We start from the raw sequence: 13,645 nt of genomic DNA, 5'->3' as shown, positions 1-13,645 counted from the left end.
TAAACAGTGTATTGCTTTTCACTCTCAAGTTCTTCATTCATTTCTGTAGGCTATTCATTCTGTTGCTTGGCACCATGAAGGGAAACAGTTCATGTGCAGTCACTCTGATGGAAGCTTGACCTTGTGGAACCTGAAAAGTCCTAACAGACCATTCCAGACCACAATCCCACATGGTAATCTTTATAGTAAAAATGTAAAATAAAGAAGTAATACAGTATTTTCCAAGTTGTCTTCTAGCATCTTTATTTATTGTTGATAACAAGCATATACTTTTCAAAGAAACAAAAACAAAATTGTTTTGGATTTTTTTGTTGTTGTTTACAAGTGACTTTTCTTTAATCCAGAAATAACCAAAAACCCATGAGTTTAAACTGTACTCTTCATTTAATTTTATCTCTTAATGAATTACACCTTTTAGGAAAAAAATAAGCTTTTTAAGCTGTTCATGCTCATCCTGTGATCAGGAAAAGGTACATATAGTCAGTGAAATTCAATAATTCATAGCTGATTGAAATCCTTCTCTGATTTTTAGATGTTTTGAAGTGTAATCTGTAATTGTTTAGACATATGTGGCAGTAAAAACTTAAAGTTATAATAAACGTAATTAATTTAAACATGCATATTGTAGGGAAGAAGGCTTTAATACTTATCATCTCATGTAGCTTTAAAGTTCCATCTCTTCCTGATCATGTAGTTGCTTCAAGGTGTGTATTTTAGTTTGATAGCTTGATTAGTTCTACTGTCGTGATGTTTTAATACAGTTTTCATCCTCTTTCTTTTCTTAGGAAAAATTCAAAGAGATGGAAAAAAACCTGAATCCTGTAAACCAATTCTTAAAGTGGAGTACAAAACGTGTAAAAACAGGTATGTTTATCATTCTGTAGATAATTCAGTGTTACATTCATGGATTAACTCATTCAAAATCTTTCCTTTTTTTCTTTTTTGCAAAGCCATTTAAGATATTAAAGCTGTTAAGACAGTAAACCTATAATGTAAACTTATTACATAAACTTATGATTACTATGTTTTTATATTTAATACAGTGAACCATTTGTGATATTTTCCGGTGGGTTGTCATATGATAAGGCTTGTCGAAGACCAAGTCTAACGATTATGCATGGGAAAGCAATTACAGTTCTTGAAATGGATCACCCTATAGTTGATTTTTTAACTCTTTGTGAAACCCCATATCCAAATGGTGAGTTCATTAAGCAAAACACAGTTATAGAAAATATAAATGAACTGATCTTCTCTTCTATCTTAATTCCTGTCCGGGAACTTCCATTCTCACAGTTGTCTCCATCTCAAAAATCCCATATTGCTGAAAGTTACTGAAACGTGTTTGCATTCTGAACATGGAAAACAAGTAATTAGTGGACAATAAAGAATGCATGAATTACAAGATACAAATTTGAAATATGGCTTAGTGTGAAGTAGTATTAATCTTAATCAAATGTAAGTGCTTATATATCTTAAAGTGTTTTGCTACATATTATGAGACTGCCAAATGCTGAAGTAAATTCACAGAAGATTCCAGAAAGTGAAATTTAGAAAGCTGTAAGTGAAAGAGAAGCTAAATTTGGCTTTTTAAGCCCTCAGTCAGGAAAAGTAAAATAAATCTTTAATACAAAGATAAATCAAATACGTATTAAAAACAATGCTATTTGTTTCAGTGTCATGCAATGAAAGTAATTTCCAGTAATCAAAGTTAATTAGCAGTTCTTTCTGCACTGTGAGTCCAGTGTAGGCATTTCACTCTCGCTATGTCTGCAGCACAGTTGTATCATTTGAAGCACTTGTGCTGTCATCAGAGTACTCCTGTCATGTTGTTTCCTTAATTTTCCCTTGTTATTGTTAAAATAAGTATATTGAGAAGATTTCCTTTGGAATCTTTCTTTGCTTTGGAAATGAGGGCATTGTATATCAAGAGAACTGGACCAGCTGTTTACAGTCTATTTTTAAAGAACAGAAAAAGTTCATAGAAAAAGTATTAATACCGGGCAGCAAAAAAATACATTTTCTGTATAACAATTGGATTCAGCAATGCCATAATACACACAGCCTCCTCACGTTCTGTTTTGTTACTTTCAGTGTTCTATCATGCTGGAATGCTACATTATGCCAATGCTACTTCTGCCATGTGTGTTAGTCAGCATTTCTGCCCAAAAGTTGTTTCTTTTTTAATTTCCTATTTTTCCCTAATCAAATGCTTTCTAGTTTTTGTTTAATATACTGTAAACATTCAGAGAACATAAATGTGACTTGAATGTTTAAAATGACTAATGGAAGAATTTGTTGTTTTTTATACTTGATTCCTCTCTTACAGAATTTCAAGAACCCTATGCTGTAGTTGTGCTTTTGGAAAAAGATCTCATTGTTGTTGACTTGACACAAAGCAAGTAAGTATGCAATGAAGTTATGATGTTATATGAAGTTATGGATAATTCTTAACTGTTTAGAATGTGATGATAAAAAACAATCCAAATGATATAATGGAATGTCATTTTACTACACAAAATCATTGAGTCTGTATGTTTACCTCCACTTTAAAAGCTAGGTTCAACTAATCACTAGAAGCTTGGTTTAAAGTTTAGGAATAGATCTAAATCTGCAGTCCCTTCAGTATAGCCCTCAAACACAGCATCAAAGTTAAGTGATTCTTGGACAATTGCTTAATTATAACCTGAATTTGCATGTTAGAAATTACACTCAACTAGTACGTATATGCATGTCTAACTTCACTAGACTTCGCAGGGACTACTACTTAAGTATTTAGTCAAGTGTTTTAATGAATAACGGTACTGATTTATACCGGCTCTGTGGGATTCTTTCATGATCCGTTTGTTGTTTTAAATGACAAATAATACTTTCACATCAAAATCAGTGTTCATATCTATCATATATTGCAGGATGTGATTCTTATTTGTTTTGTTCTGTGTCAAAAAGTACATCCACATTCACACTGGTATAATTAAGAACAGAATTGTTCCATAATGATTTGAAATGTTTTAAAGTAAATCATATTCTGATCTCATTCACTTTCAAGAATAATTCCAATCATCTCAACAATATAAAATAGATGCAAGTGAAATCAGAACCAAATTTCTTGCATTTTTGAATTGTGAATAACATTGCGCAATCTGCCAGAAATGAGGCCTTCTTTCTTTCCAGATAGGCCAAACTGATGAAAGTGGGAAGTAAACTGAGATCTACTTCATCTGTTATTGCAATTGTTCACTGTAGAATCAGTAGTATTATCAACACAAGAAACAAAACTGTTGAACATAAAATCCGCAGTTGAATAGTTAGTTCTTAGGTCATAGTATATATCATATGAATGAACCTGAAGCGTCTAGAAAACATGTGACTTCTGTATCTCATAAATGAGATTTTGAGATGCTGAAAAAATTTACATTACAGAAAAAAACTGGTTATTGTCACAGCACAGGAATTTGTATGTCGTTAAAGCTACAAGTTTCTATTGACATTAAAAGCAATACATTTGTTTTAAAAAATAACGGGAAATGTACTTTATCAGGAATTATTTTACTCAGATCATGTTACATACTTGCTAATAAGAATATGTCTTCTTATATGGCTCAGTGTGTCACCGTGCTTCTAATAAATTGTCTTCCCTAACTAGTTTTCCAATCTTTGAAAATCCATATCCTATTGACATTCATGAGTCACCTGTCACCTGCACAGAATATTTTGCCGACTGTCCTCCAGATTTGATTCCTGTACTCTATTCTGTAGGAGCAAAACATAAAAAGCAAGGATACAGCAATAAGGTAAACAAAACCAGTATTTTTCAACAAACAAAACAGATGTATAATCCATGTCTTTGAAATATCTTGCCAAATTCTTTTCATTTTACTTCTTTAATAACCAATTTCAAGTTAGTCCAACCAGCAGATTAGATGCAGCTTTCCTTCTGATATTTCTTATGGCCTGGTATACATCCCTCAGTAATATCTACCACCATTTAAGCATAAGCATTAAGTATTAAGTCACCATTATGCAGGACTTTATCATTAGGCTGCCGGAATTATGTCAGGTCAGATTGAGTTAAAAGAATTCCATCAATGTAAAATTCAGATTTGTCCGAAAATGTTGTCTGTATCAAAGAAAGAAATAGTATATAAAATTATTATAATGCAAAGCAGAAGAGCTTCAGTGGAATTTGAAGGCTGACAGCATTCTATTAAACAAGGATACTCATTATTTTACTGAGCTACTGTGGTCGTAAGGGTTTTAGAAATAATGCAAGTTGCAGAAATGAAAATAGGGAATTCAATTACTGTATACATTTCAGGCATTAATCTAGTTTATGTTTTGCATAGAACTAATCCATCACAATAAATAAGAAAAAATGTTGAGTAAGCAAATAGGGCATCAGTTTTCAATTTTTATTGAAAGAAATGTTCTCCTTGGAGCTGCCTCGTTTTCCATGAGCTGGAAACCTGGGCCTTATATACTTTGTTGAGATCTAAATTCAGCCACATACTTCAGAAAATGTTATTTCTCTTACTATAATTTGTCTGCTTATTTATCCCTAATTTGCATGCATAGTTTCCCAAAAATCTCACTACCTACCTGTACTCCTTGTACACTCTCTTGTCCAACTTGCTTTATTTGTGCATGCACAAATACACACTCAGAATATAGATAGACATTGCTGCTCACTCCTTTCTGTACTCACATGCATCCAGTCCATGTATTCTCAGAACCAGTTTCCTCCTAGATTTTTTTCTACCCTCTCATACTCTGTACAAATCCTTACCTCTGTACCTGTTATCCACCAGGCTTTAGGCACAGGCAAACATTTTGCTCATCCAGCCTAGACCAAGGAAGAGAGTGAGAATCTTTCCACTAATAAATAAAAGGCAGGGAAGAGATGATGATTTCATGTGATCTGTGAAAGTTGCATTCTCTTATTTCGTATCCCACAGCATGATGCCCAGTTGCTTGTTTCCCACTTTTCTGGGCCAGCTTCTTCAGTATTTCCATCCTCAGAATAGATTCTCAGTTCTATTTGGCATCCTATAGAAGCTCCAGTGTGAAAACAGTAGCAGAAGTGTTTGCTGCTCCTTCCTCTACTTCCTGCTTTGAATGTTTGCAGTGTTAGCTATGCAGTAACCATTAAAAAACACAACAAAATAACAACTTTAGTTGTTAATGTAAATTTAAAAAAACAAAAGCCTCTATTGATAAAATACTAATAAGTTTTAAAAGCTGTGAATGCTACACAATATTTTCATTTCATTTTTGAGATGTATTGCTTTTTAAAAGAAGATGTTGTCTGCTCATAAGTCTAAAAATTAACCAAGCAAAGTTCATCAGGATTAGCTTTGATCTCTATGCTCTTGTTTGTTTAGGAGTGGCCCATCAGTGGTGGAGCATGGAATCTTGGAGCTCAGACATATCCTGAAATCATTATCACAGGGTGAGAATGAAACTGAGGATTTGTTCTTTTAAAATGTTAGTGTCTAGAACTTTTATTTGTGGGTTATCTATGGGCAAGCGTTGACCCTTGCCAGGATATGTGTGTCCTAACCTCTTGTGTTGAGGCATGTAGTTTTTCTTTTAGGTGCAGAATCACCACAGAAATTCCCATTTGCTGTAGAAAATAGAGCTTTGTGTTCAAGGATGAACTACTGTTAAGAATTACTGATTGTGGCCCCAGTGTTAGACGGCAAGTCTGCTTGTGAAATCGACTTGTGAAGGTGGGATCTTACAAAAGGGGAATTCATTTCAATCCATTTGTTGGTTTGAAGGCCTTAGCATTAAAAAGGGAGCCAGCTGTTTTTCCATGCCTGTTGACCTTTCACCACCTGGGGATGATTTAGGAATTCATTTTAATACCACATAATTAGTGGCAGTTTGGTGCTGGGATTATTCCACCTTTCAAGTGATGGACAGTCCCATAGAAAAAGGCATAGAAAGGCTCAGAAGATTGCAGTAGAAGCCCTAGGAGCAATGCCTCATGGATTTTCAAGGGGACACCCTGTAAAACAGAAACTCTTAAGCCTTCTTGTGTGATACACTCCTATTTTGCTCTGGTCTCAAACGCACTGATGATAGTATATTTGATAAATTGTTATAATAAGTGATTGTTAAAACCTGTTTTTAAAAATGCAGTTATGATATGTGCAATAATATCAGTAAGGGGAAGAAGATATTAATTCTTGTTGTAAACAGAAGTGTCTCCTTTCTACAATCGTATTTCAAGGATTATTTTCTATTAATAAAAAGAATACAGCTGTTAGGTGCTAAGCAAAATGAACCTGACTTCTGTCTTTTCAAAATTAGATATGTGTGGCATTTTTAGAGAGCACAGGCTTGATACTTGCACACTGCAAGGCCGGAAGTGGTCATCTTAACCTTGGCATTAGTAAATGAATTAATTTTGTGCTGTTGTGATCTTAAAAATTGTAGTCAGCTTAGTTCTGTATAGGTATTGCATCAAAAGGTATTCCATCAATCATATTAATAACAAAATATTTCCTTATGGTTAGTAGATACACCATTAAAGTACAGAGAATTAACACAAAGCAAAATTCAGTTTTTCCATTTCTATCACTCAGTGAAAGCAAAAAATGTTCTACAAATGCATATTGTTTTAACACATTTAATTTTTTTTTTAAGCCATGCAGATGGATCAGTGAAGTTTTGGGATGCTTCTGCCAGTAAGTTTTTGAAGTTCACTTTCATACAATGCTGAAAAATCATACATTCACACACACATATATTTACGTGTAATACATAATGTGTTACAGTATGAATACTAATATCTGTAATGCTGTAACTAGGTATGGTCAGGTGAAATTATGCAAATTTTGATTAAATTAGGAGAAAAAACAGTGTTAATGGAATATTTTATACAGAGAAGGGGTGACAGTCCATGATAGGGATAAAAACTTCAGATCTTACATACCAAAACCCAGGAAGAATGAAGTACTGTTAAATAATCCCTTAGGCATAATCCTATTGCATATAGAAAACAGTGAGCTGAAATAGGCCTGATGAATGTAATGTAGTCTTTTTTACAGCTAGATAAAAACAAAATATTAAAACTCAACAAGACATCTTAGTTAAAGACCTGCATCTTTACTTGTCCAGTCTCAAATTACAGGAATTAATTGGGAAGAGCATTTCCATTCATCCTAGCAGGAAAAAACATCATAAAATAGTTATTCCATATGTTTTAGATTTAATTAAATGTATCAGAGAACAGCATTTTTCCCTACAGAAAATACACGTGGCACTTATTAAAATGTATTTATTAAAAATATACATTTAGTTTTATTGAAAGCTGTGGTATTTTGTTTCAAATAACATCTCTGTGCTTCATAAATTCTGCAGCATAATTAGTTTCCTTGTATTCTCTCTCCTCAGTGATACTGGGTTCTCAGGGTAGAACATCTTTTTCATGAGTTAACAGTCCCTTCCCATTTCTTAAATAAGCAAGCCTGAAAGAAACTGTTATCTGAAATGCCAGACATAGAGAGATTTTGTGTGACCCTAATGAACAGTCTGATACAATGGTTGATAATACTGACTATACCGATACTTAAAGTACCTGCTAACTCCACGTTGCACCACATAATTGGCATGATTAATGCTGTTATATTTCTATCCAAATATGGAGAACATTTACAATACTTTAATGTAAGTTAAACCTCATGAATTTGTCAAATAATTCTGGTTTTGCCTAATACCAAATCTTTTCACTCATCAAGAATATCAAAGAGAGAATGAGACTCCAAAGCCTCTCTTCATATATGAGGAAAAAAAAGATGCATCTTTTTTGGAGTTTCGTTCTGGAGTTGCTTCATCCAGGATTTTCAAGCTATCATGAATACCAAAAATAAAAGAATTGTAATGAGGTCAACAGGAGAAGGAGGAAAGGAAAAAAATGGAAAAACTTCTCGGGTGATATAACATAGCCCTCTAACATGTGTATACCTACTGCAATGGGAATTGTTCATAGAGGTAAAGCTTAGATGAGGAGGAATATTCATGGATCTCTTTAACAGTAACAGAACTCTCTATGCATTTCTGACATCCTGGTCTCAGTCCCTCTTTTCAGAATTTTTGCAGCATTACTAGTACTGTACTTAGTGCTTACTATTTACAAAGTTTTATTATTTACAAGGTCTTACTTTTAAAACAGCATTCAAATTTAATTTGAGGATTCATGTCAAACATAATATCCTGCTCTTATTTGAAGGAAAAAAGTACTTTGCTTTTAGTCATATTTTGATTGTGTATCTGAAAACATAGATACGTGGGAGACAGGCAATTGCTAAACCACTGAAGCAGCTTTCCAAATTTATCATTGCTCATGTGTCAGTGGTACCTAATAATTCGTAGAAGTGTAAGGCATGCCTTATATTTGTGCCCTATGATTCTGTAGTTCTTCCTGTTTTAGTATGTGTAGACCCAGGATGCCTGATTCAAAGTGCCAGTCTAAATTTGACTCTGGGATCAAGGGCATCTTGAGGCCTTTCAACTACCACAAAACTCAGAAGAATGATGTATTCATTACAGAAGCGCTTGCTGCAATTTGTGAAAATTTGGTAGCACGTATATTGTTAAGACTCCTGGAAATATACCTGAACTACAAAAAGGAAATTAATTTTGATGTATTTGTCGTCTGATTACATAACTAGAACTGCTGTTCCATCTTGCCATTGTCGCACAGAGTAGCTGGACTGTCTGGCACAGTTACAGTAACATATGCAACAGCTTTACTTTTGTGTATATACACACCCTAATACGTAGTGGGCCTGGCTGACTTTTTCTGATCTTATGCAGTGATTGATTAGTGTCACTGATAAATTAATGCAAAAGTAGTTAAAAAAAAAAAACAACCACACAGCAGTGTGGAATGTCAATAAAGCAAAATATGGTTAATTTTAATTCCTCTGTTACCTCCAAAATTCATGGTATTGGGGATGTATTCTTGACTAAAGCTTCTGGATATTAAGACTTTTATAGCAGGTGTAATTACAGATAAACTTATTAGTCAAGAAAATCAGAGCATTTTAGAACTGCTTTCAGAAAGACTTTGTCTTGGCAGGCCACCAGTATATTTTCCACGTTTCTCTTAACACTCCATACAGTCTTTATAGCAAGACAAAAGAAATCTTAGTTTCACATGTAATTAAGAAAATAGCAGTGTGATCAGAGCCTCTCTCTAACGCTTGAGTGTAAGCCTAAGTATGGTCATACGACTAATATACACCTTTTCCATTCTGCTGATAAAAAGTATTTCACAGACAAATATCCATTTTGCAAATATTAAATAAATATCCTACTGGTACTATGTACTGGTATAAAACCTGTATTGTATAATACCCATCTTTTTATCTTCTTCATATATGCATTCTTTGTTGTGCCACAACTGAAAAGAAAATGGAAACTGAAGAATTTTATAACTTATTTGCTTATGGTTAGTCAGGCTTTTTTGTTTTAATATATTCCAGTTACACTACAGATGTTGTACAAATTAAAAACATCAAAAGTCTTTGAGAAACAGAAGTCAGGAGAAGGAAAAGCAACGGCTGAGATTGTGGAAGAAGACCCTTTTGCTGTTCAAATGATGTACTGGTGTCCTGAAAGCCGTATTTTCTGTGTGGCAGGAGTTTCTGCGTATGTGGTAGTTTATAGATTCAGCAAACATGAAGTAAATACGGAAATTGCGGTAAGTCATTCAGAATTTTACTTGCTTATAAAATAACATTATTTCTGGATGAAAGTGCCTTCTGTGTCTGCATGTAACTGCATAACACAGGTTTAGGAATATTCCATTTAAAACCTTTTGAATGAAATCTTGATTGTGCTTAAGCTGATGATAAAAACCAAACTGAGGTTTTGGGATCCAACTCTCTTCTTTTTTACTTTAGTAGTAACATACTACAGGATAGATGTCAGGCGTAGTTTGCTTTTAAGACTTCAATACAGTACATCTCTGTTGTACTTACTGCTCTAGCAATACTGACTGATGTATGTTTTTCCCAGATAACTTTGCTCTTCTTAAATGAATTATTTCATATCTTCAATTGATTTTCATAGTATTTCTAAAGAAAGAGGACTGAAAATTATCACTAGCTTTAACAAAATTAAGAGAGTTCTTTTTTTTTTTTTCTGGCTTATGCTGACTTTGCTTCCCTCAAAATGAACGCTATTTGAAAATTAAGATAATTTATGGCTACGTAGTTGATATTTTCCTAAGCATCTTGAGCTTCAATCCTATTCAAATACTCCTTTTTCAGTCTTCATGTCTTTAGCAGTCACTTCATTTCAGGTAGAATCACACAGTTCTTGTTAGTTTAACTTCTCTGCAGTCACCTTGTACATCACAGAGCAAGTTAGACATTGGTTTAAACCTTGCATTTCTGCACAGTAGCAACAACCACTTCTAACAGAGTGGTTCAGCGACATTTTAAATGTAAAATATTCTTTCATTAGTCTAAAATATTCAACAGCAGTCAACTCTTAAGAGAAAGGCAATCTAAATAGGCCTGGAGCATCTCCCAAACAAGGAAAGGCTGAGAGACCTGGATTGATTCAGCCTTGAGAGGAGAAGACTGATGGGGGATCTCATCAACGTTTATAAATACCTGAAGTGCGGGAGGGTGGGAGAAACCAGCACTGAAATTACTGTTCAGCTAGTATTCCCAAGACATTATTTCTTTGAGGGAATTACCTTGTTTTTTATTATTTTCGAGATGAAATTCTCCTTGGATAATTCATGAGGTAGGAAGAATTGCCCAATATTTATCATGGTATTTTGAGATGATTACTTAGATAGATTTGAACTCCCTGTACAGTTTCCCATTTGTTTTGCAATTCCTTCAGTTAAGGTTTCCTGCATTAGTGGAAAGAATGGAAGCATGGCTGAGCTTCCTTGGTCTCCTTTTCCTATCTGAGGGGGCCCAGAAGGAAAGTGAAAGATAAGTGGTTTAGACTTTGCATTCTAGAATCTGCCAAATTCATGTACAGATTAAAGAATATGGAACTCTCTGCTCCTGACCCCACATGAGGACAGATGGAGTTCGTGGATCAGTACTACCCACTCTGTTAAACTTCTGCATACTGGCTAAAATTTGTCTTTTAGAAATGGTGTTATAGTTACAATAGAGAAGAAGTTGATGATCATTCTTTTAATTAGTTGGCTTAGGAAAATGATAATGGACAATAGGCAGAAAATTTTCATGACATTGACTCTGAACGATACTTTATTATAACTTATGCTAAAATATTGTTTACTTGAGAGATGCCTGCTTATGCTAAAATATTGTTTACTTGAGAGTGAGTAATTAATATCTGTTTTCATACTAAATTCTGGAAAACTATTCTTTCACTTGTAATAAAAGGCTTGGAACGAAGTCAGTACTAGAAGAATATTTCTAATTATTTCTCCATCAGTGTAGGGGAGATGACAAGTTCCTATGCAGTACTGCTGTTAGGCTGTATAAATAACAAATGAATGTATTCTTTACTTGTAGATTATTATGATATATGGTGTTTTTTTTAAATCTTCAGGAAAAAAAAAAAACACCTGATAATTTATTTGAAAGTAATACAAAAAAATTGTGACAGCTTTTTATTTATTTAAGTCACTAGAGGTACGACTTCAGTATGAAGTAGAAGATATCATTACTCCTGAACCGGAAATAATTCCTCAATTTCCAGATCCCTCCTCCCAACTTCCTTCTTTAAAGAGCCTTTCAGGTAGTACCAACACTGTAGCAGGTGAAGGAATGATGAAGGACAGTATCCCATGTCTTAGGTAAGTCTGCCATTGTTGAAAGCTTCATCTTTCTTCAAAGCATTCTTATCAGGTGTTTCAATGATCTGTCAACTATCAAGTAAAGGATGTTAATCATACTGTGTGACACAAAAAAAAAAAAAGAAAGAAACCAGAATATAGAACTAATAAAAGAATTATGGCAAAATAATTATCAAAGAATTTAACAGGCTGAAAGTTAGTTACGGCAAAGATAAACTGTTGCTATGAAGGTTTAACTAATTTTCCTGTCTGATCCATGAGTAATTGTTCATCTTGCATCCACAGTTTTTAATGGAACACAAGTGCTATGGAATAGATCACTAAATTTCTGAGAAATTCCTTTTTTTAGTTCACAAAAATACTTACATAAGGCTCCTTGTTTAATTAGTATAACGCAAAAAACATCATCTATGAAAAAAGTATGTGCATCTTATTACATGTAGGGGAAGAAAACCGTGTTCATACTCAGAAAAGAGCCTTAAAAGTATACAGTTATGGAACAGTTGCACTGTGTGGAAGTGTGTATGTGTTTAATCTTTAGGAGGAAACAAATTGTTGTCTGCTGTACTACACACTGCTACTGTTTGGAGTAAATTAATATATTCTCAGGCAGATAAATTATATGTTTAAAGAGTTTCAGAACAGAATTCTGTACAAAACTCCATAAATCATAATATCACAACAATTATAGTGCATTGCTGGTAAGGATTGCTCTCATTTAGTGAATTAATTATTAGTTCAGTTTAATTATTATTAAATATTTTAAATGTCTCAATTACTTCAAAAGCAGTTTAAATGAACGTTGTCTGATTTGCAGATATTTTCATCAGTTCTGCTCCTGAAAAGAGCAGTAACATTTAAAAGCAATATTGTGGCATTGTCCGTGCATAATTGACAATAGTTTTTGGTTTCCTGTATATTTGTCTTCCTCATTCAGTTAGCAACTGAATCTCAGACATATGTTTAATCATTAATGTGAACCATTAAAATGAATAGAAAAGGCAGAGATAAGTTATTTAAACCATCTCAGTAGCAAACTGTTTTGTGCCATTGAAATCAGTAAGAATACAATTGATTGTTTCAGTGAATTCCTCAGGGGATTCTTATTTGATTTAGGGAAGGGAAGGCTTGTTGATATGGGAGGAAGCAAAGTGGTAACAAAGTGGTAGATGTTCTGCTAGTTAGTTTTTGGAAATTTGCTCAACTTTATTAAGTGGCCAACTGACTTTTGTCCTATTTTGAAAAAGTAACTGTAAACTTATTTTGTTAGAGAAGTGATTTTTCAAAGTCCAAGTACTTGTGTCTCCGCTGGGATACTCCCTCTTACATTTGTATGAAAGTATATTGCTTACACTCACACTCTTTTCAACAGGGAAAGGCATGTAAGTATCCCCACTATTCTCTTCTCCACTATTGCAAACTCACCTTACTTTTCTGTTGAAAATGTAATGTTCCAAACATAATTATGATTATAAGATGAAAGTAGAATCATAGAATCACCAAGTTTGGAAAAGACTGCTGAGATCATCCAGTCCAACTGTCCACCTATCGCCAATATTTCCCATGTCCCTCAACACAACATCTAAACGTTTCCTGAACACCTCCAGGGACTGACTCCACCACCTCCCTGGACAGCCCATTCCAGCGCCTGACCACTCTTTTGGAGAAGTATTTCCTAACATCCAGCCTGAATCTCCCCTGATGTAACTTGGGTCCATTCCCTCTAGTGCTATCACTAGATACAACTACCTTCAGGTAGTTTTAGAGAGCGATAAGGTCACCCCTGAGCCTCCTCTTCTCCAAACTGAACAATCCCAGCTTCCTCAGCTTCAGTAGTACTGGAAG

General features: G+C 34.1%; 1 protein-coding gene across 5 annotated transcripts in view; it reads left to right on the top strand.

Moving 5' to 3' along the window:
- The window catches only part of STXBP5L (syntaxin binding protein 5 like), a 187,319-nt gene that overhangs the window by 117,064 nt on the left and 56,610 nt on the right, over positions 1–13,645 (top strand). For all 5 annotated transcript variants that reach the window (XM_021397328.1, XM_021397318.1, XM_021397302.1 and 2 more), the window contains 9 exons: positions 50–173; positions 786–864; positions 1,044–1,198; positions 2,327–2,399; positions 3,644–3,791; positions 5,379–5,446; positions 6,649–6,689; positions 9,492–9,709; positions 11,628–11,800. In XM_021397328.1, coding sequence (XP_021253003.1) covers positions 50–173; positions 786–864; positions 1,044–1,198; positions 2,327–2,399; positions 3,644–3,791; positions 5,379–5,446; positions 6,649–6,689; positions 9,492–9,709; positions 11,628–11,800 — 1,079 coding nt within the window. The remainder of the gene's footprint in view (positions 1–49; positions 174–785; positions 865–1,043; positions 1,199–2,326; positions 2,400–3,643; positions 3,792–5,378; positions 5,447–6,648; positions 6,690–9,491; positions 9,710–11,627; positions 11,801–13,645) is intronic.

This window comes from Numida meleagris, chromosome 1, assembly GCF_002078875.1.
Source record: "Numida meleagris isolate 19003 breed g44 Domestic line chromosome 1, NumMel1.0, whole genome shotgun sequence".
Taxonomy (NCBI): Eukaryota; Metazoa; Chordata; class Aves; order Galliformes; family Numididae; genus Numida; species Numida meleagris.
This window is presented reverse-complemented; position numbering and strand designations above follow the sequence as displayed.